At 36.5% G+C, this 20,569-nt stretch overlaps 1 protein-coding gene and 1 non-coding gene across 3 annotated transcripts; one reads left to right on the forward strand and one right to left on the reverse strand.

Annotated features, from left to right (window-relative positions):
* Positions 1-4,629: 4,629 nt before the first annotated feature.
* Positions 4,630-7,507, forward strand: LOC136225793 (uncharacterized). Of its 2 annotated transcripts, none has more exons than XM_066013907.1 (5): positions 4,630-4,925; positions 5,070-5,102; positions 5,504-5,575; positions 7,113-7,218; positions 7,292-7,507. In XM_066013907.1, exons 1-5 carry the CDS (start codon positions 4,824-4,826, stop codon positions 7,420-7,422), a joined length of 444 nt encoding a protein of 147 aa, XP_065869979.1. In that variant the 5' UTR covers positions 4,630-4,823; the 3' UTR covers positions 7,423-7,507. The 2 variants fall into 2 exon arrangements, with proteins under 2 accessions (XP_065869979.1, XP_065869980.1); XM_066013908.1 differs by having other exon boundaries at positions 4,634-4,925; positions 7,113-7,184.
* A 12,027-nt stretch (positions 7,508-19,534) lies between these two features.
* On the reverse strand, positions 19,535-19,641 carry LOC136228162 (small nucleolar RNA R71). The gene has a single exon (XR_010688496.1). It is a non-coding gene; the product is annotated as a small nucleolar RNA R71 (small nucleolar RNA).
* Positions 19,642-20,569: the final 928 nt, after the last annotated feature.

The following is a 20,569-nucleotide window of genomic DNA, read 5'->3' on the forward strand; positions in this document are numbered from 1 at the left end:
TAAGGGTTGCATCTATTGATTTAACTTAACTCTAAACCTTCTAAGATTTAATTGAGTAAAGTTAAGGCATGCTTATGTTGACTTAGTTTAGTTCTAGACCTACCAAGATCTAATTCAGATGAGCCTAGGTCAACTCTTAGAAGGGGTCAATATGTTTTGACTCAGTTTTGATACATGGTTAGGTTGATATCAGAGTTAAGTGAAACCTTTTTCAGAGCAAATGTATCAAGTCTAATGTGTCCTGAGTATATTCCCTTTTTCTTTTGTTTGTTTGTTCAATTAAGACAGATCAGCATAAAGCACAATATGTAAGTAAGCATCGCATACGATTTAATCAATTTGGAATAAAAGATGCATAATTTTATAGATAGTCAGCAGGACAAAATACGCATAAAAGTACAAGTCAAGAATAAGAACTAGCAAACTAAACTAGCCAGACTATTTCTTCCTATTGACTTGGACTTGGGCAGGATTGACTTTGCCTTTTCCCTTTTGCTGCTGCTGATTACCCGATGCTTCTCCTGCGTGCTGAGTTCTATCAGCTTGTTCTTTCTCCCCCGTTTTGCCACCATCGGGCGGAGGAGGGACGAAAGTGTCGTTGAGAGCATCACGAGTTAATCTCACTGAATAAGCCTTAAGCCTTTTCGTGCTTTCTCTTAGACCATCAAAAATGGGTATACCATCGTCTAAGGTATCTCGGGGAATTCGGATAGAGGCACTGAACATACTGAGTATATACTCCTGGGATTTCCCAATCCATGTGATTGTGTCAGTCAGCTGGGCATAGGCTTGATAGTACATTTTAAGCAGACCCGAATCATAAAACTGACGTTGAGCATTTGTGTGATGCACATGTTTGTAGGTGGCCCGAGAGTATTGCAACAGTTCATTCGTTTTGAGTTGGTCAGTTTCCATTTCCTCCTTACTCAAGTTGAGTAGACGGACAGCTTCGCTAATTTGTTCAGCTGAACATTGAGAAGTTGAAGAGATTAGCTCGCGAGTGCCGGTCAGCTCAGAGTTCAACTTGGTAAAATGTTGATTCAACTCAGCAGAGGTAGCATAGCCCGTGTTGACTGCAGAAAGAGCATTAATTTGGCCTTGAAGGGAATCCATGTGATTCACCATCATTAACTGCAGTTCGGCCAGCTTGACGATGGAGTCTTGCTTGGGTTGCTGTGTTTGGATTGTTGTCATAATACTTACTAAATCTTTGAGACCCTTGATCTCATTGAGGAGCTGAGTGATAGACGAGATTTGTGGGGACTCAACATTTGCATACCCAGCAGCATCGGCATGAGAAGTGTTCAAATCCTGGAGAATAGTTTGAGCGGAGTCAATAATGCGACGTCCGGACTCAGTAGCATGCAGATAAGAATATGTTGCTTTAGGAATGTTCTCAGTTGCCGAAATTCTAGTGGAATTTGAGGGGCCAGCTTGATTAACAGCTGGACTTTTGTGTGAAGTAGCAGCGGAAACAGGCTGCTCAACATTCTGCGATATTGGATGGGTAGGAGGTGGATCAGCACAGATATTGTCCTGCTCAATGTTGGTTTGAGTTGGTGAAGGAGGAGTCAACTCAGTTTGAGCAGGATTTTCCTTAGCATGCTTTTCACTTTGAGCAGCTTGGACTTCGAGCTCTTGCTCGGCAGAGATTGGATTTTCCAGAGACTTGGCTTGTTCCTCAGGATGAGTAACAGAGGCTTGCTTTTTCTGTAACTCATTTGGAGAAGGCTCAGTTGGGTTGGAGAAAAATTGAAGCTGCATGTCCGAGAGATCGGTGATGGGATCCCGGAGAGGAGAATCACCCAAAAGATCAATAACTGGCGACTTTTGAGCCTTTTTCTTAAGCCTTCTCAATTTCTTAGCCTTAGGAGGAGAGGGGTCAGCTTGAATAGAATCAAGAGAGTCAGAAAGTGAATGCACCCCTAGGTCAGCATGTTCCTTTGCTGTGGGCTCAACTTGTTCTTCAACTAGCTCAGTATTGATTTCCTGTTCATGCTCAGCACTCATTGTTGGCTCAACGTCCACGTTCTCATGTTGCTCAACATTTGCTGTCTCCTCAGCATCAAACTGACCTCCGAGATTGCCCAACTCTTCTTCCTTTTGGTCAGCAGGTATTTTTTCAAGATCAATTTCTTGACTTTTGGCGAAATGTGAATCATCAGAGATCACGAAACCCAGAGGGGCAGCATCAATAGGACTTAACTCCGAGGATTTCTTTTTCCTTTTCTGCAATGGTTGCTCTGGAGTTTCCTCACTTTATTCTTCAGGCTCATCTTGCCTTTTTCGCTTCTCTGCTGACTTAGGTGTGTCCTGAGTTTGCTCAGCATCAACTTTCTTCCCCTTTGATACAATCCTGAGTTTCTTAGGAACAGCATCAACATCTTTGGAACATGTTAGAATTGCTTTCCTTTTCTTTTCTTTCTTGGTTTTCACCTCCTGTGCAACATCAGCTTCTTCCACCTGTTCCTCAACGGCCTCTTTGCCTTTCTTAGACTTGATGGGTTGGTCGTATACTAACCCGAACAGCAGAGCTGCTGTGATTTCAGTTCCGCAGGACTCAGTCTCATTAATCAGGTCTATTTGATGATCTTCAAGGATTCTGGTAATGAGGGACCCCAACCTGAGTTTCCCAGTACTTCATTGAAGTTCTCCAATAAGAAATACCGACATATTGAATGGTTGATAGGTCAGCATGTGCCAGATGAAGCACTGTTCGAAGTTTGAGGCTGATGATGCTGAGTTGATTTTAGGGAAGATAAAGTTGGTCAGCAGGTAGTGAGCCATCTTTTGATTCTGACCCATGCATGTACTAGCTATTTCCCCTTTATGATCTTCTGGCTTACAAAACGTCACGACGTGTCAAGTTTCTCTTTGGTAGTCCTGAATTCTTTCCCTTTGGCTGGCAGGTTTAGCAGGGTTGCTAAATAAGATGGGGTAATTATTATCTTTTGGCCTTTGACATGGGTTACAAGATGGTCAACATCTTCTTCGTCAACACAGAGGTTGGAATATAATTCCATTACTAACCTAGGGTAGGCTTTACCAGAAAGAGAGAAAAGTCCAGCCCATTCATTCTTCGAGATCCATTCACAGAACGGTTGCTCAGCCGTTACGAAGCTAGGAGAAAACCATCGACAGCGAAGTACTTCATGGTTCTTAACACTTTTGTAGACTTTGAGGAAAAACTTTTCCTTGGGCTGCTTGTCCTTCTTTTTCTTCTTCTTTTTCGAAGAGGTTGCGAGGTCAGCTTGAGGGCTCTTGCTTGGAGTTTGGTCATGCTGACCTTGTCCTTTGGTGGGTGTTTCGCTAAACTCCTGCTGAGGAGGCGATTTAGGGTTTTCATCGAAGTGATTCTTGTCGTAATCACCACCGGAGAGATTCTGAGAGTCCGACATAATTTTCTCAGAGATTTTTTAGAGGTTTTTTGGAATTTGGAGAGCGAAAGATTTGAATGCCAAAGAATTTGAGTGTAAAGAGAGATAAGTGGGAAATCTTCCACTATTTATAGAGGTTCGAATTGATCCCATATGTTGAACTAGCCGTTTTACCTCGAGATGATCAATCGACAAAGATCCTGGCATTTATGACACATTCGGCGCATGTGTTTTCTCATTATTTCTTACGTCATCCTAGGTGGCTATTTAATTCGCGTGCTAGCATTTAATGTTGCAAGTGGGCTTTACTTAGTTTGTTAGAATACTAAACGTTTGTGGTACTGAGTGCACGGTTTTACGTAGAGGGTTTTCATACTACTTTAGTAAACTCATTTTAAGTTAATCACTTAGCATGTATGTCTTTACTTAGCATAGGGTGATTTTCTATAGCACATATTAAGCTCAGCATGTAGAAGTTACTAATTTAGCTCAAGTTACTCAGCATGGTAATCACTCAACATTCAATTAAGCACATAGTATTATTGAAGAGGATTAGACATACCGATAGCTTCCCTTAATATGCTGAATTGCTCACGAGCCAAAGGCTCAGTGAAGATATCTGCAAATTGTTCATCTGTTGGTACATAGGTCAACTTGATCTCACCCTTGAGTACATGATCTCTAATGAAGTGATGCCTTATGCTGACATGCTTCATCCTGCTGTGTTGAATTGGATTTTTGGATAGGTCAATAGCGCTTTTGTTGTCGCATTTGACTTCAATTGTTTCTGTTTTGACTCCGTAATCCTCAAGCTGTTGCTTAATCCATAGGACTTGAGCCACACAGCTTCCAGCAGCAATGTACTCAGCTTCAGTGGTAGACAGGGCAACTGATGACTGTTTCTTGCTGAACCAAGATACTAGACAGCTTCCAAGGAAGTGGCATCCTCCCGAAGTACTCTTACGTTCTACCTTATCTCGTCCATAGTCAGCATCAGTGTATCCAATCACTAGTGGAAAAATGACCATTTGCATCGACACATTTGCATCGGCCCTTACACAGCGCGATGCAAAAGGTTCATTTGCATCGGCCCTTTATTGGGGGCCGATGCAAAAGGTTCATTTGCATCGGCCCTTATTAAGGACCGATGTGTATTATTTACATCAGTCCTTTTAAAAGGGCCGATGCAAATAATAATTGAACTATTTGCATCAACCCCTTAAGAAGTAAGGATGCAAATAACTGCATTATTTGCATCCGCCGTTTATAAAAGGCGATGCAAATAGTGTTCCTATAAAATTTGAATTTTAGGGTTAATGTTCTTATTTGCAGCCGCTTCCCATCTCCCTCCTCTCCTTCTCACAAGAACCAATCTCAACTCCATCTATATTTTCCACCTCCCACTGCCTCATTCTCTTCTCCATTCTCCTTCTCGTCTTCACTATCATGTCACCGCTGCCAGAATCTGACACAACGCTCACCTTAGCATTGCCCAGCCACTCTCGATTTTCAGAGGAGATCAGAACGAAAAAATACTACGATTCAAAGGTATATGGGTTTTGAGTTCAAAGTAGAATTGCTAAAACTGTGGAACTTAGAGCTTTACATGCTGCTTTGATTCATGGAAATAAGAACAGTCCTGCAAATCTTAATTTATCTTCTTCTTCCCCTCTTTCTCACTTTGTTTCTCAGTTTTCTGCTCAGGATTATCCGGTCTTCACTCAGGTGAGTTTCTTTTTTTTTCTCTTTTATTCATTTGGGTTTTTTTTGTTACTTTTTGAAGAAATTTTGGTTACTTTTTTTGTTTTATACATAATTTTTGCTTGTAGATTGAAATAAATGGAATTACAACTGTTAATTTCTCAACTATGTTGTACAGAAATTCAGAAGTTTTTTTCCCCTATGTTTCGTGTCGATTTCAGAAACGGAAATTAGTACAGTCTGGTGCATTTCAGTAAACATTGAAAACAGAACATGTGCTCATGCGCTTCTAGTTTAGAAAACCTTTTCTTTTTTCTAGCAAACTCAGTCCAATTCTAATTCGAACTGTAATTTTAGCTATTCAACTTCCTTTTCAGCTAATTCTTTTTAATTAGTGTTCTTTCTCTTCTTATTTTGTAAGTCAGGTGGCTTGTACTAAGAAAACTGCTCGTAAATCCACTGGTGGTAAGGCTCCCAGGAAGCAGCTCACAACAAAGGTGTGTGTTAGACGCTTAATTTGAATTAGGAAGGGGAAAGTATTCGCTTATCAAATTTGTTTTCCTTTTGCTGAATTTAGAGTTTCAGAAATTATTGATTATGGTTATGTTTCAATCCATATATACTTATCTATGAATCAAAATTGCATATAGGTATATATATGTATGCTTGTCAACATTATATTTTCCTAGCATTTTAGCTAACGATTTAGCTAAAACGAGTTGTGGATATATACCGGAGAAGTAAAAGAAGGAGACAAGTAGAATAAATAAGTTAAAATTAGTCCAAACCATAGCTATAGCAACTCCAGAAACCCCCAATTTGAAATGAACAACAAGGAGGAAATTTAAAGGGACATGAAGAAGAACAGAGATAGCAGAAAACAATAAGTTAATGGTAATGTGATGGTTTGGGTTCTAAGATAGATACGGGAGAGGGTGAAGAAGAGAAAGAAAGAAAAGGTCTGGAATAGAAAAAAGAATAAAAGTATGAGCCACAGAAGATATTTCCTGGTCTTGACCACACCATAAAAGTATTGTTCTCATGTTTAACCATATGAAAGAGATGGGTATAGAGGTAGAGAGAAGAAGAAGAACAGTTCTTTGAAGAGTTAAACCGAGGAGTTTCTTCTGTTTAGCTCTGTAAGCTTGTCCACAAATGGGTTCCATTCCTATAGCTAGACCAGAAATAATAGAGTAGCCGGTGATATCAGCAAAACCGATGGAAAGAGATCCTCCGGCGAGTTCAACTTCACCAAGAAAGCCGAGAAAAAGCATGGAGATAGCTTTTGAATACGAAATAAGACCAGTGATTGTAGTTGGGCAATAGATTTTTGCTATAATTTTGATTTCTTGGAAAACCTGAATTAAAGCAAAAGAAGATGAAATTAGAGTATGAGTACCTGAGTGTTAATATATATTATTATATATATAGTACCTGAGAAGGAGTAGGCCATCTATGTAATTCCTCTTGGTCATCATGAAAACAAGAATCCATGATATTTTTGTTATTGTTATTGTTGGGACAGAAATAATGAAGATGATTTTGGGTTGCACATAACAATAATAATATATTATTGATTAATATGGAGCTGGAATTATGGAGAAGGGAAGTAGTACGTTTATATACTTTGAAATGAGTGGGTGAAAGGTACGATTTTGTTAAGTTAGAGTGTGTGATAGGTCTAAGTGAAAGTTCGGGGTGCCATGGGTAAAATTGGACAAGTTCAAGTGTGCATTTATATATTAAGCCATTAAAGATTAACTCTATGTTTGGATATATAGTAGGTTGTTGGTTGCTTAAATATAACATGAAAAGAACTTAATATGAGAAACGTGTGGTGCTGACAATAATATACAACTGGAAGAGAAGAGACTGAATTTGAACTATTATTAACATTTAACTATATAAGTGCACTTCACATTTAACTTAATATAGAAGGTGGCCAAATATTAAGTTATTAGTTCCTTTTCTACTCTTTTTATATCTTCATTTGCTTACTCATATCTGATAATTTACTACTTTTACTTGCTGCAGTATTCACCACCAACTACATTTGATTATGTGTTCAACAACATCTATGAATATATTGATCATATATTTAGCATTGTAAGACCCCGGAATCTACTCTATTTGGCAATTGGTCAGTTCCTCTCTGAATCCATGTATATCCCCTTTTGTTTAAAGTTTCTAACTTTTCCTACATAAATATGTAGATGGAGTTGCTCCAAGGGCCAAAATGAATCAGCAAAGATGCAGAAGGTTTCGCGGAGCTAAAGATATTGAGATTGCTGTGCATTTTTCACTCAACTCTTTATGTATTATTCTGTCACTTAAGCCAGTTTGAGAGGTCAATAAGTCACTTTTATTGTGTCACATATGTATATGAAAATTCTCCATTTAATATATATGAATCAAAGCTATTTGCTATATTATAGAGCTCCATATTCAATCCAAATTATTTTTTTTTTATTTTTTTTAAATGACATTTGCATCGGCCGTTTAAAAGGACCGATGCAAATGAGTCTGCATTTGCATCGGCCCTTTAATAAATGTGATGCAAATGCTACATCATTTGCATTGGCCCTTTTAAAGGACTGATGCAAATAACATGCATTTGCATCGGCCGATGCAAATGTGATGCAAACACATTTGCATCGAGGGCTTTTGCATCGGCCAGTGGCCGATGCAAATGGCCCTAAATGGCCGATGCAAATGGCCATTTTTCCACTAGTGAATGAGTGTGAAGTTGTTTGAATTGGGATACCATAAACCTGCATTAACTGAGCTCTGCAAATATCTAAAAATTCGTTTTACAGCTACAAGGTGAGATTCCCTGGGGTCAGCTTGATATCTAGCGCAATAGCATACTGAGTACTGAATATCAGGTCTACTAGCAGTAAGATAAAGTAAAGAGCCAATCATACCTCGATATAGCTTACTATCTACTGACTTACCTTTCTCATCTGTGCATAGGACAGTGTCAGTACTCATTGCGGTTGATATGGGTTTACAATCTTCCATATCGAACTTTTTGAGCATTTCCTTGGCGTACTTGGACTGACTAATAAAGATGCCATTCTTACCTTGCTTGATTTGAAGTCCAAGGAAGAAGTTTAGTTCGCCCATCGTAGACATCTCGAACTCAGTTTGCATCTGTTTACTAAATTCTTTGCACATAGACTCGTCAGTAGCACCAAAGATTATATCATCTACGTAAATTTGTGCTAGCAGTATATTTTTACCCTTTTTCTTAATGAACAAGGTCGTGTCAGCTTTGCCTCTGACATAGTTTCTGGTTAGCATGAAGTTGGTCAACCTCTCATACCAAGCACGTGGTGCTTGCTTTAGGCCATACAGGGCCTTCTTGAGTTTATAAACGTGGTTTGGAAATTTTGGATCTTCAAACCCTGGATGCTGACTAACATATACCTCTTCGTTTATAAAGCCACTAAGAAAAGCACTTTTAACATCCATTTGATATAGTTTAAAGTTCATATAGCTAGCATATGCACACAATATACGTATAGCCTCTAATCTAGCAACAGGAGCAAAGGTCTCACCATAGTCAATGCCCTCTTGCTGACTATAGCCTTGGGCTACAAGTCGGGCTTTGTTTCTGACTACATTGCCTTGCTCATCTAGTTTATTTCTAAAGACCCACTTAGTTCCTATGGTCTTTTAATTCCTAGGTTTTGGTACTAAATCCCATACCTCATTTCTCGTGAATTGATCAAGCTCCTCTTGCATAGCATTGATCCAGTATTCATCGTGCTCAGTATCGGCGAAGTTCTTTGGCTCATTTACTGAGACGAATGCAACATTGTCGAGATACTTTCTAAGCTGATCTCTTGTCATCAGCTTGTTGTCAGCGGCATCAAGAATGGACTTCTCCGAATGTCCTCTTGGGATTTTTATTTCTTTGGGTAATGTTGAGTTGTCTGGAATAGGTGTTTCTACAATATCTGCAGGAATAGATTGGTCAGCAAAGGTAATTTCGAGTTCGTGTTTACCTTTGGTCAGCCCTTATACTGATGACTCAGTAGCTCCTGTTTGGTCAGCGGAAGCTGAGCTTGGTTCATCTTCGGCAGACTGAGTTATCTTTCCTGCAGGGTCAGTTTCATCGAACTCTATATGGACAGACTCTTCAACAACTTGAGTTCGTTTATTATATACTCTATATGCTTTGCTGTTAGTTGAGTACCCTAAAAAGATCGCTTCGTTAGCTTTAGCATCAAATTTTGCCAGGTTATCTTTTGTATTGAATATAAAACATTTACACCCAAAGGCACGAAAGTAGCCAATGTTGGGCTTTCGTCCTTTCCAAAGTTTGTATGGGGTTTTCTTAAGAATAGGTCTAACTAAAGCCCTATTAAGTATGTAGCATGCTGTGTGGACAACTTCCCCACAGAAATACTTTGCAAGCCTATTTTCACTCAGCATTGTCCTAGCAATTTTGACAATTGTCCTGTTCTTCCTTTCAACCACCCCATTTTGTTGGGGCGTTCTAGGAGCAGAGAAATTGTGGTCAATACCACCAGCTTCACAGAATTCATCAAACTGTTGGTTTTTGAATTCTCCACCATTGTCGCTTCTAATATGAGCTACTTTTAGGTCTTTGTCATTTTCAAGCTTTTTAATCAATGTGGTGAACATCTCAAATGTTTCATCCTTGCTACTCAGCAAGATGATCCAAGTATACCGAGAGAAATCATCTACAATGACTAAGGAGAATTTCTTACCGCCCAAGCTGAGTGGCTGGACAGGTCCGAAAAGGTCCAAATGTAGTAATTCCAATGGTCTCTTAGTTGAGACAAAGTTTTTACTTTGAAAAGACTTCTTCATTTGTTTACCTTGCTGACAAGCATTACATAATTGATCTTTTTCAAATTTCAATTTGGGCAATCCCTCAACTAGTTGCTTTCTAGCTAATTTGGCTAGGAGGTCCATGCTTACATGACCAAGTCTCCTATGCCATAGTCAGGAGTTATCCTCTTTAGACACTAAGCATATATTTTTGGAAAACTGTTTTTCTAAACTCAACATATATACATTGTCAACACGAGGGGCAGTTAAAATCAAGTTATTTGTTTTTCCCTCGAGTATCCGACACTAAGTAGCATCAAATATAACATGTCTACCGCTATCATATAGCTGAGCTACGCTCAATAGGTTATATTTGAGACCCTTAACTAAGGAGACTGACTCAATGGTGGGGTTACCTCCGATAGTACCTGATCCTACTATCTTACCCTTCTTATTGTCTCCAAACCTTACATTTCCACCTCGTTTAAGCTCAAGTGTGATGAACTGAGTTTCATCACCAGTCATATGCCTCGAGCATGCGCTGTCAATATACCATAGTTTTGACTTCTCCACGCACCTCAAGCTCACCTGCATTTTAAATCATTCATCTTTAGGTACCCAATTCTTTTTGGGTCCTCGTTTGTTAGCATAAACAGGTGCAAAGTCATGTTTTAATTTGTGACGACATACTTTTATAGTGTGGCCTTTTTTACCACAGAAGTCACAGAATGTTAACCTCTTGGGGTGACTTTGTTTTTGGTCAGCACCATTGTGCTGAGCATGCCAACATACCTTAGTGGTATGTCCTTTCTTTCCGCAGAAGTCACATTGAACAATCCGCTTGTTATACCAACACACATCTCTTGTGTGTCCCCTTTTCCCACAACAGTCACATTGAGTGAATTGTCTATGCTGACTAGTACCTGAGTACTAAGCATGAGATTTATTTTTGTTTGAGCCTTTAGTTTGGCTCTGAAGATTTGTGACATCCTTTCTCAGTTTCTTTGAATCTGATTGGACCTCCGAGACAAACTTATGCATAATTTCCATGTTGCTATGCAAGGTTGAGTTGTCTTGGAGAAGATATCGGAGGTCACTAAGTTTGACCTCTTCAATCTTGTCACACCGCTTGCTGAGTGCCTTTATTTTCTTGTTACACTTTTTAGTTAGTGTATATAAATCACTTAGGGCGTTAATCATTTCTTTTTTAAGCAATTGTAAGGATGTTACCTCATTTGAGTATTCCTCCTGCCCAGATTCTTCAGAGAGGTCAGCATGCTCAGATTGAGTGTGGTCAGCAGCGTCATCGGCCATGAAGCATATGTTCGCCGACTCAGTGGCTTCAGCTTCCACTACAAGAAAATAACAGTTTACCAACGACACTATGTCGTTGGTAATTGTTATATTCTCGTCGGTAATTGTTGTTACCAACGAAGTATATGTTGAAGCTATATTGCCTGTTGGTAAAATAAATACCGACGACAGAATCTGTGTCGTTGGTATTAGGGACGACAATGTCGTCGGCAAATTGTGGGTAACCACCTAGTAGAATTACTAGTCCTTGTTAATAGCCACAACAGTTATTGTCTGTAAGTTGTCGGTAAATGCTATGTCGTTGGTATATCGTTGGCATTTTGCACGCTTAATTTGTCACCAAATTTATTGGCGCGATAATATATATTTTATACCTGATAAATCAAGAAGCTTATATATTGTATTTATTTTATAATTAACACATATACTATAAATAATATCAAAATCAAAAGTGACACTAACAACAAAATGATATTAATTTCATTCATAAAAGTAATCTTGGTATGAAAGATTGTTTTTACAACTAAGCAAACCATACAATATCTCTAAAAGAACTATCTAAAAATAAAGTAGAACCACAAAGTCAACTAGTGAGTCTAGAGTTTTCATAATTATAGTTTGAACTAGTCAAAAACTCGTGCGATGCACAGGGTATGAAACTTTTATATAATTTAGATAAATAAATAAATTGACATATTTACTTTTAAATAATTTTATATCATGCTATGAAAAAAATTATATTATGTATATTTGAAATTAATATATATTTTTTAATGATAATTTAAATTAAATTAATTTTAAAAATAATTGACTACTTTTTTTATTGAATTTTAACTAAAGATGAATGATTTATTTATTTTTACAAAATTCAATGATTTGTACTTTTTAGGAATTTTAATACATTTTCATATTCCAAATATTTTGTGAAACAATAATAATAAAATAGCAGATTAATTAAGAAATATATTAGAATATAATAAAAAACCAAAAATCGAATTAAACTATAATTAAAATTAAATATTATATTTACGATACAAAAGAATTACAATATAGGTTAAACAAAAATTGAATTAAACTACAATTAAAATTAAATATTATATCTACGATACAAAAGAATTACAATCTATGTTAAAATGGAAGCAATATCAATATATTATTCTATAAACTATTACAATCAATACTTTTCTAATGTTGCATATGAAGAAACTTTATCAATTCAATATGTTACATATAAAAAATAAAATTCGTAAGAATTAGTCACAAATTCATCTTGATGATAATTATTTTGGTTGATGGAATTTCATGATCACCAAGTATTCGAATTCAACTATTCATTTTTTTTAAAAAGTTGCGCAATGCGCTTACATTAAAGAAGAAAGAAAAATCCCCACCAGACCCGGATGTGATTCGAACCCATGACCTCCCAAGGCATAGGTAAGCTCTCAACCACTAGGCTAAGAGTTTCACCACGTAAGCCAATATATCTAATTGAATCAGTTTAAGATGATGATTTCTTGTATTTTCATCTCGTAATATCTCATCAAGACATTCGATCAATTTGTTCTTCATTCTTTCACTATATAGAATATTAGCCATACTCGCAGATATCACTTATTTGACTTCATTAATATTTTCTAATAATTATATATTCTTGAATTTTGTAAGTAAGAAAAACAAACAAAAGAATTGAAAAAAATGAAGGGACGAAAAAGATAATTAGGAGAGAACCATCTTCCTATTGGGGTTTTTTTTTTTAAATAAGAGAGAATGTCGAGACATAAGCGTATAAAGAGGAGAGTGAAAATATTTTTTGCCCATTAATTAAACATTTTATTTTTTCTTAATGAAGTATTAAGTCCATAAATTAATTTTAGTTAAATAGAATTAAATCGCAATTGTAACCACTCAGTAAAAAAAACGTTTTATAATTAATATGTAAAATTAATTATATTAATTAGAATCATTATGCTCAACATTCGAGAATTTGAAGAGATTCAAATAATAATATTTTCTTAATTAATAGTTTTCAATAATTTGTCCTATGATCATATTTCATTTTCATCTGTTAAAAACTCTTGAAATACTAACAATTTTGTACGAACCATAATATAATAGTTAAAAATTATATAAGTCAATGTTGCAAAAGCAATTATCTCAATATCCATAATTAATGTACATTTTTAGAATTTTGAGAATCAAAATTTATTTTTATTTACCTTGATTTTGAATTCGTATCTAGCATAATCCACATTCTTTAAGAATAAACATCTTATCAAGCGTATTAGACGCTTATAATCTCATTGTCTGGAAAATTGGGAAAAAAAATAACTTCTTGATAATAATAATATAACATAATTTATATTGAAATAAACTTCATTGTAAGTATAATATTCCAATATCTCTTTAATATTTTATTTAATATGTCTCAAACTTCAATGAACAACTATCGTGTGAAACTTTATATCTATTTGTACCAAAATGCATAAAAATAAAAAAATACAATCCATATCAATTAGCTAAACTCAAACTAAAAAAATGAGTAGATTTCAACATGTTCCGAATTAGAAAAATTAATCTAACTTCAGTTAAAACTAAAAATTGAGTTCATAAAAGCCGAAAATCTAAATTTTAGTTAGAGTTAACAATCAAAACGATAACACCTAGGAACATATACTAAAAAAGAATGCAAATATACAAAATCTTTATTTTAGTCATTTTGAAAAATAAATAAATAAAAAAGAAAACATGGATAAGGTAGCGAGAGGTATGGAATCTGGATAACGACAGAAATGGAATTTCATCTCTGAAAGATGAAACTATAACAACAATTGTTTAATAAAAATAAAACAACAACACACTTGAGAAAGCCAAAAATTGAGTTCATATAAAGCCGAAAATCTAAATTTTAGTTAAGAGTTAGCAATCGAAACGATAACACCTAGCAACATATACTAAAAAAGAATACAAATTTACAAAATCTTTATTTTAGTCATTTTGAAAAAAAAGACAAATAAAAAAGAAAACATGGATAAGGTAGCGAGAGGTATGGAACCTGGGTAACGACATAAATAGAATTTCATCTCTGAAAAATGAAACTATAACAATTATTGTTTAATAAAAAGAAAACAACAGCACAATTGAGAACAAAAATAACTACAACATATGAAAAAAAATCGAATAATTACCTTGAGAAACATAAGAATTTCTTGTAATTTTTGACACTTTTGTGTTTTCCGGTTTTAGTTGTTCATGCATCTTCTATTTTTGTCGGATTTCTTCAATTGAAGCTATCAGTTTGGAAAAAAAAGACAAATAAAAAAGAAAACATGGATAAGATAGCAAGAGGTATAGAACCTGGGTAACAACAGAAATGAATCTGAAAGATAAAACTATAACAACTATTGTTTAGTAAAACAACAACATAATTGAGAACAAAATAACTACAACATATGAAAAAAATCGAATATTTACCTTCAGAAATATAATACTATTTATCGTGCTTTATATAGAAGTTTATTTGTGACTTTTGGATTTCCTTTACTTTGTGTTTTTTCATCTTCCCGTAACTCTTGCTTTCTTTTATTATTTTAATTAATAGGCTAGTAATTATTTTTTTTTTGATCTTTAATAGGCTAGTAATTATTTAATATATTATAAATATAAATTTGTTATTTTTAATTAATTAAATATTTATTTTTAATTAATTAAATATTTTTAATCTGATTTTTTACTACGTTGACAACTCATCAAAAAGACCTCTAAAACATTTCTTCTCATTTCTCTCTGCTTCCGTAATTATATATAGTATAGAAGTGGGCTATCTGCCAGAAACACAATCCTAAGCCCCAAAAGACAAGACAATCAACTAGCTAAGTATGTATAAGCAAGAAAAATTACAGCATTCCTTGAGCTTAGCACCATCTGCATGAGTCTGTGAAGCTCTTTCATTTCTAGCCAATTTTAAAATTCTGTAAGAAATGGATAAATTGTAAGAGTTATTATAAATCAATCATATACAACTCGATAAATATCACTGTTCCATTTTCCCACGTGTGTTAGATGAGACTTAATTAATTCATATCACTGACATAAATAACAAGATCCAACTTGGTTAATAAATCCATGAGAGTACTTTAGCTGAATTAGGTCCCCTGTCATTCAGGTTGCATAAAAATTATGAACTGCATATATCTCACAATGAATACAAAAAAGGGCCAAACCTATATAATTCAAAATGAAAGACAGAACTATGCCTATATGACACAATGCAACTGTATGACATAAATAAGATATATAGATAAGTAAAAACCCAAAGATAAATGAAATAACGTTTTAACGAAAAAGCTCCCCTTACCCGAAGTCTAGGGTTTTGCCGTTTTTTACCCTAACTTGGGGTCGAAGAAAGTTCCTGCGTTCCTTCGAAGAAGTCTGATCTCCACCTTCCCTGCACTCCATTACTAATATCAACAAATCCATACTACACTACAAACCTCCGTATTACCCTGATGGACTCTTTGGAACACAATTACCTACAATTATCTCTGGAAGAGGAAGATGCGGCGCTTGTGATAGTCCCGGAAAAGGAGTCCACGCCACTGTATGATCTCAGATGGAGCTGCGTCGGCCGCTTTATCACGGAAAAGCCAATCAGCGCTGAAGGGATGAAGGTAACATTATCGAAACTATGGAAACCGGCCGGGGGTATAGCAATCGTCGAACTAAAGGTTGGTCTCTTCCTATTTCAATTTAACCATATTTTCGACATGAACGCGGTTATGAACGGAGGGCCGTGGTCCTTTGAGAACAAATTGCTAGTCTTGAAACGAGTCACCAGCCATGAGGAATTGTATTCAGTACAACTTAACGAAGTCGCCTTTTGGGTGCAACTTCATGATCTGCCAGCAAGCTATCGCGCTGAAAAAATTGCTGTTATCTGCGGCCAGTATGTGGGTACTGTGCTTAGAACCGATCCTCGTGACTATACATAAACTTTTATCGGTTATCTTCGGGTCCAGGTACTTTTGGATATAAGGAAGCCTCTGAAGCGGAGGATGAAACTTGGCATAGCAGAGGCCAAGTGGGTCTGGGTCAATTTCAAATACGATAGGCTTCCCCACTTTTGTTTTTATTGCGGACTGTTAGGGCACATCGATCATGACTGTGCGGCATTCAGAGCTCTCCAGGACCCTGAGCACCTTACACTATACAGAGCCTTTTTGCGAGCATCTCCCCACCGTTTTCTGCAGAACACCTCGCCTTGGTTACATTCCTCACCAACTCTCATCAGCTCCCACATTCAAGAACCGTCCAGAGAGGAATTAGAAGCTCTTCGTCAACAGGCTAAGAATCAAAGTGAGAAAATACTACAATCTGAGGAAGAGGGGTTGTTAGCGTCAGACCCAAAATGGAAGAGGTTAGATGATCAGACAACACAACATCCAACTATAGAAGGGATTAATAATGAAACAGAGATATCGGCAGGCTCCTCAGAATGGGCCAACCGGAAGCTATGATCTGCCTAAGCTGGAACTGCCGAGGAGTGGGCAACCTCGAGACAGTCCGGGAGCTCAAAGAGCTAGTTCGCATCCATAAACCTATCATTATTTTCTTAATGGAAACAATGGTGGGAACTAGTGCAATCTCAAATTTACAAAGTTCTATTGGTTTTGATAGACACTTTGCAGTTAACAGTATCATAGGGGGTGGTGGTGTGGCAATGATCTGGAAGGAGAATATTGGGGCCAGTTTGCTGAAATATGGCAGTAATTTCATCGGCGTAATAATATCGCCGGACAGTGAGGAGCGCTGGCATCTCACGGGGTTCTATGGCTTCCCGGAAAGGGGACGACGTCTCTTATCATGGCAATGCCTTAAAGACCTGTACAGGATATCGGACATAGCGTGGGTGATACTCGGTGACTTTAACGACATGATCCTCGGTTCGGAAAAAAATGGGGGTCGAAGGCATCCTCCGCAGCTCCTAACTGGCTTTCAGAACACCCTTGATCACTGTTGTTTAGCAGAAATACCTATGTGTAGTTATCCTTTCACTTGGTTCAGAAACAGACAAGGTGAGAGGCCGATCGAAGAAAAGTTAGACCGCGGCTTAGCGAGCCCTGCGTGGCACGATAAATTTCCAACGGCTACAGTTCTATCTGTCTGTTAAGCCCAAAATATACCTAAAATATCATCAATAATTACATCAATTGCTATGAATTTGTGCTGTTTATATCTGTTTAGAATACTTTTACTCTCGAATATGTTTCTTTCATTCAAGGTACATAAATATTTGGTAACATCCAAATAGGAGTGAAAAAAGATCAAAAATAGAAGAAAAACCCTATAAAAGGAGTCGAAGACGACGAAAATTAATAATGCCAAATCGAGGACAAGAACGAAAGCCAAAGACGCGGAAAAGTTCCATGCCGCGACCGCGACCCCCCAATTCTCGGTCGCGACATGCTCCCTTCAGCTTCTCCTTCCCTTCGTTCGAAGACCAAATTGATGCTCCCCCATTCTCGGCCGAGAATTAAATATTCTCGGTAAGAGCAAAAATCTGTAGAAGCCAAATTGCAGACTTTCGTTTTCGACGAAACGCGTTCGTTCGGGTGGATAAAGACGTCCTTTCACAATGGATACGATCCTTCACAACGGACACGACACTTCAATCAAGACTCTTCAACATCTATAAATAAAGAGTTGATGGAGAGTTGAAGATATGTAGAAGAAAGAGATTAGTATAGAATTTATGCAGAAATTCCGAGTCAAGTGATTCAGAATTTAGATTTCATTTCTGTTCAAAACAATATGATGTACACACATTGTTTATTCAATAATAACAAACTCAGTAACGTTTAGACATTGTTCCAATTTAGTTTTCATTTTGGTAGTAGACAGACCCCGTCTCTATTACGAAGATTCAACGAGAAGATTGAGTAGAGGATCCGCCCCTAAGCCTGACAAACTCTAACGAAACCCAAGGAAAGGATTGACAACTCGTTCACTTACAAGTCGTCGAATGTTTCCATGCTTCATGTTCTCTGTAAACTTGTATCAATTTATATTTCATCTAATAAAGTCCGTTCTATTCGATAAATTTTTATGCAGCACTTTGGTAAAGGATCCGAAGTGGATTGATGCTGGTGTTTTCATTAAAACATATTTAATTCAAAATCTTTACAAGGAAACTTTGTTGAACACTTAGACAAATTATTATCTCGGTAGAGTTTTAATTTGGTTAAGGAAGCAATCTAAACCAGTTAGGAGGATTGTTGTGTTCAAAGCCTAAAAATTAGAGGTTCCGTCATTTATTTCATCTTTATAATTTATACAAAGTTTAAAGTTGTTTTCTTTGCTTAATGCAAACAAATACATTTGTTTACTTTTCTAAAAAGTACTAAGCGTTCCTGTCTTGCAAATTCATTCTTAAATCAGAATATTTTCTAACATTTTCATACTCTAATCTAATTCTTATTCTAACAGATTCAAAACCAAAACCGATTTAACGATTTTCATTACTATAAATCTTATAAGTAAATTTAACCGATTCAAAATAAGTTTTTGTTAAAAAACGTTCCCTGTGGGATCGATATCTTTTATTACTACAAGCGTATACCGTGCACTTGCGGAAATCGCTCAACAAGTTTTTGGTGCCGTTGCCGGGGAACGCCAAATTTTTTGACAAAAATTTAGATTTTGTGTATTTTATTTCGAATCTAGGTTTATTCATACTTATTCAAACTTTTATATTTTATTTATTTTTAGTTACTAACATATTTATTTTTCAAATTCTGTTTTGTAGGTAGTTTCGGTTCGTGCGAAATTTCAGGTTCATGCGCAGTTCTCGAAGTTCAGGCACGTCACCAGATCCTATTGACCCAGAAATTGAAAGAACTCTTAAAAAGAACAAGAAAGAAAAGAAAAAGAAAAACAAAACTCCAATAAAAACTAGAATTACCGAGCCAGAAGTTATGGCCACACTTATGGATTACGCTAGGCCAGGAGTGGCCGGTGTAACGAACAGTATAGTTAGACCCCAAATTAATGCAAATCAATTTGAGATTAAGCCAGCTTTGCTTAATATGTTACAAAATAACGTAACATTTTACGGGTTACCTAACGAAAATCCTAACACCCATTTGACAAATTTCTTAGAAATTTGTGACACTTTTAAAATACCAAATATGACTGCAGAAGCAATCAATCTTCACCTTTTTCCTTTTACTTTGAAGGATCGAGCCAAAGAATGGTTGACTTCTATGCCAGCCGCAACATTTGAGACTTGGGAGCAATTAGCCCAAGCATTTTTATCAAAATTTTTTCCTTTAGCAAAAACCGCAAGAGTCATTAAAGAGTTAACATCTTTTTCTCAAAATGATAATGAAACTCTTTATGAGGCTTGGGAACGTTTTAAAGAACTTCAACGTTTATGCCCGCACCACCAATTGCCCGCTGAACTTTTAATGCAAACATTTTATAATGGGCTAAATCCTACAACTAGAGGTTCATTGGACACTATGTCTGGAGGGTTATTCATGAAGAAAACATCTGCCCAAGCAAGAGAACTTTTGGAGGAAATGGCAATTAACAGCAGTATGTGGCCCGCGGAACGTGGACACGTACCAATAGCAAAACCATCATCCTCAACTACAACATCAGTTAAAGGTATAGTGAATCTTGATCCAGTTGCGATGTTGCAAGCCCAGTTTTCTGCCTTATCGCACAAAATTGATAGGTTTATGGCACCGTGTGATCTTAATGGTAAGCCAATCCAAACGGATGTGGATTATGTAGGTATGAGCGAAATTGAACAGGTAAACTTTGTCCAAGGGCAAAACCAACCTAATAACCCTTACTCCAATACATATAATCCTGGATGGAGAAATCATCCTAACTTTAACTAGAGAGATAATAATAATAATAATGCTAATGCTAATCAAAATCGTACCACTAATTATCAAAATCAATCAAGAGATACGATTAGCACTTTATCTTCTAAAATCGACAAATTTATTGATGCTATGAGCGAAAAAATAAGTAATCACGACGATGGTTTTAAATGGATCGAAAATAAATTCGATCAGCTTATTAAAAACCAATCATCTAGCATCCATAATTTGGAGGTTCAAATCGGACAACTCGCTAAATCAATTCCATCCCGCAAGGAGGGAAGTCTTCCAAGCCATACGGAAGAAAATCCGAAAGAGCATGTTAAGGCTATCACTCTTCGTTCAGGGAAAAATTACTTAGGTCCGGAAATGCCCGGAAATTCGACTTTACCTGGAACTGATTTACCAAAGTCCAAAGAAGATATATTAAATCAAAAAGATGCACCAATTGACTCTAATACAAAACCTTTTGTACCCAAACCACCT

Source organism: Euphorbia lathyris, chromosome 4 (genome assembly GCF_963576675.1).
Source record: "Euphorbia lathyris chromosome 4, ddEupLath1.1, whole genome shotgun sequence".
Classification (NCBI taxonomy): domain Eukaryota; kingdom Viridiplantae; phylum Streptophyta; class Magnoliopsida; order Malpighiales; family Euphorbiaceae; genus Euphorbia; species Euphorbia lathyris.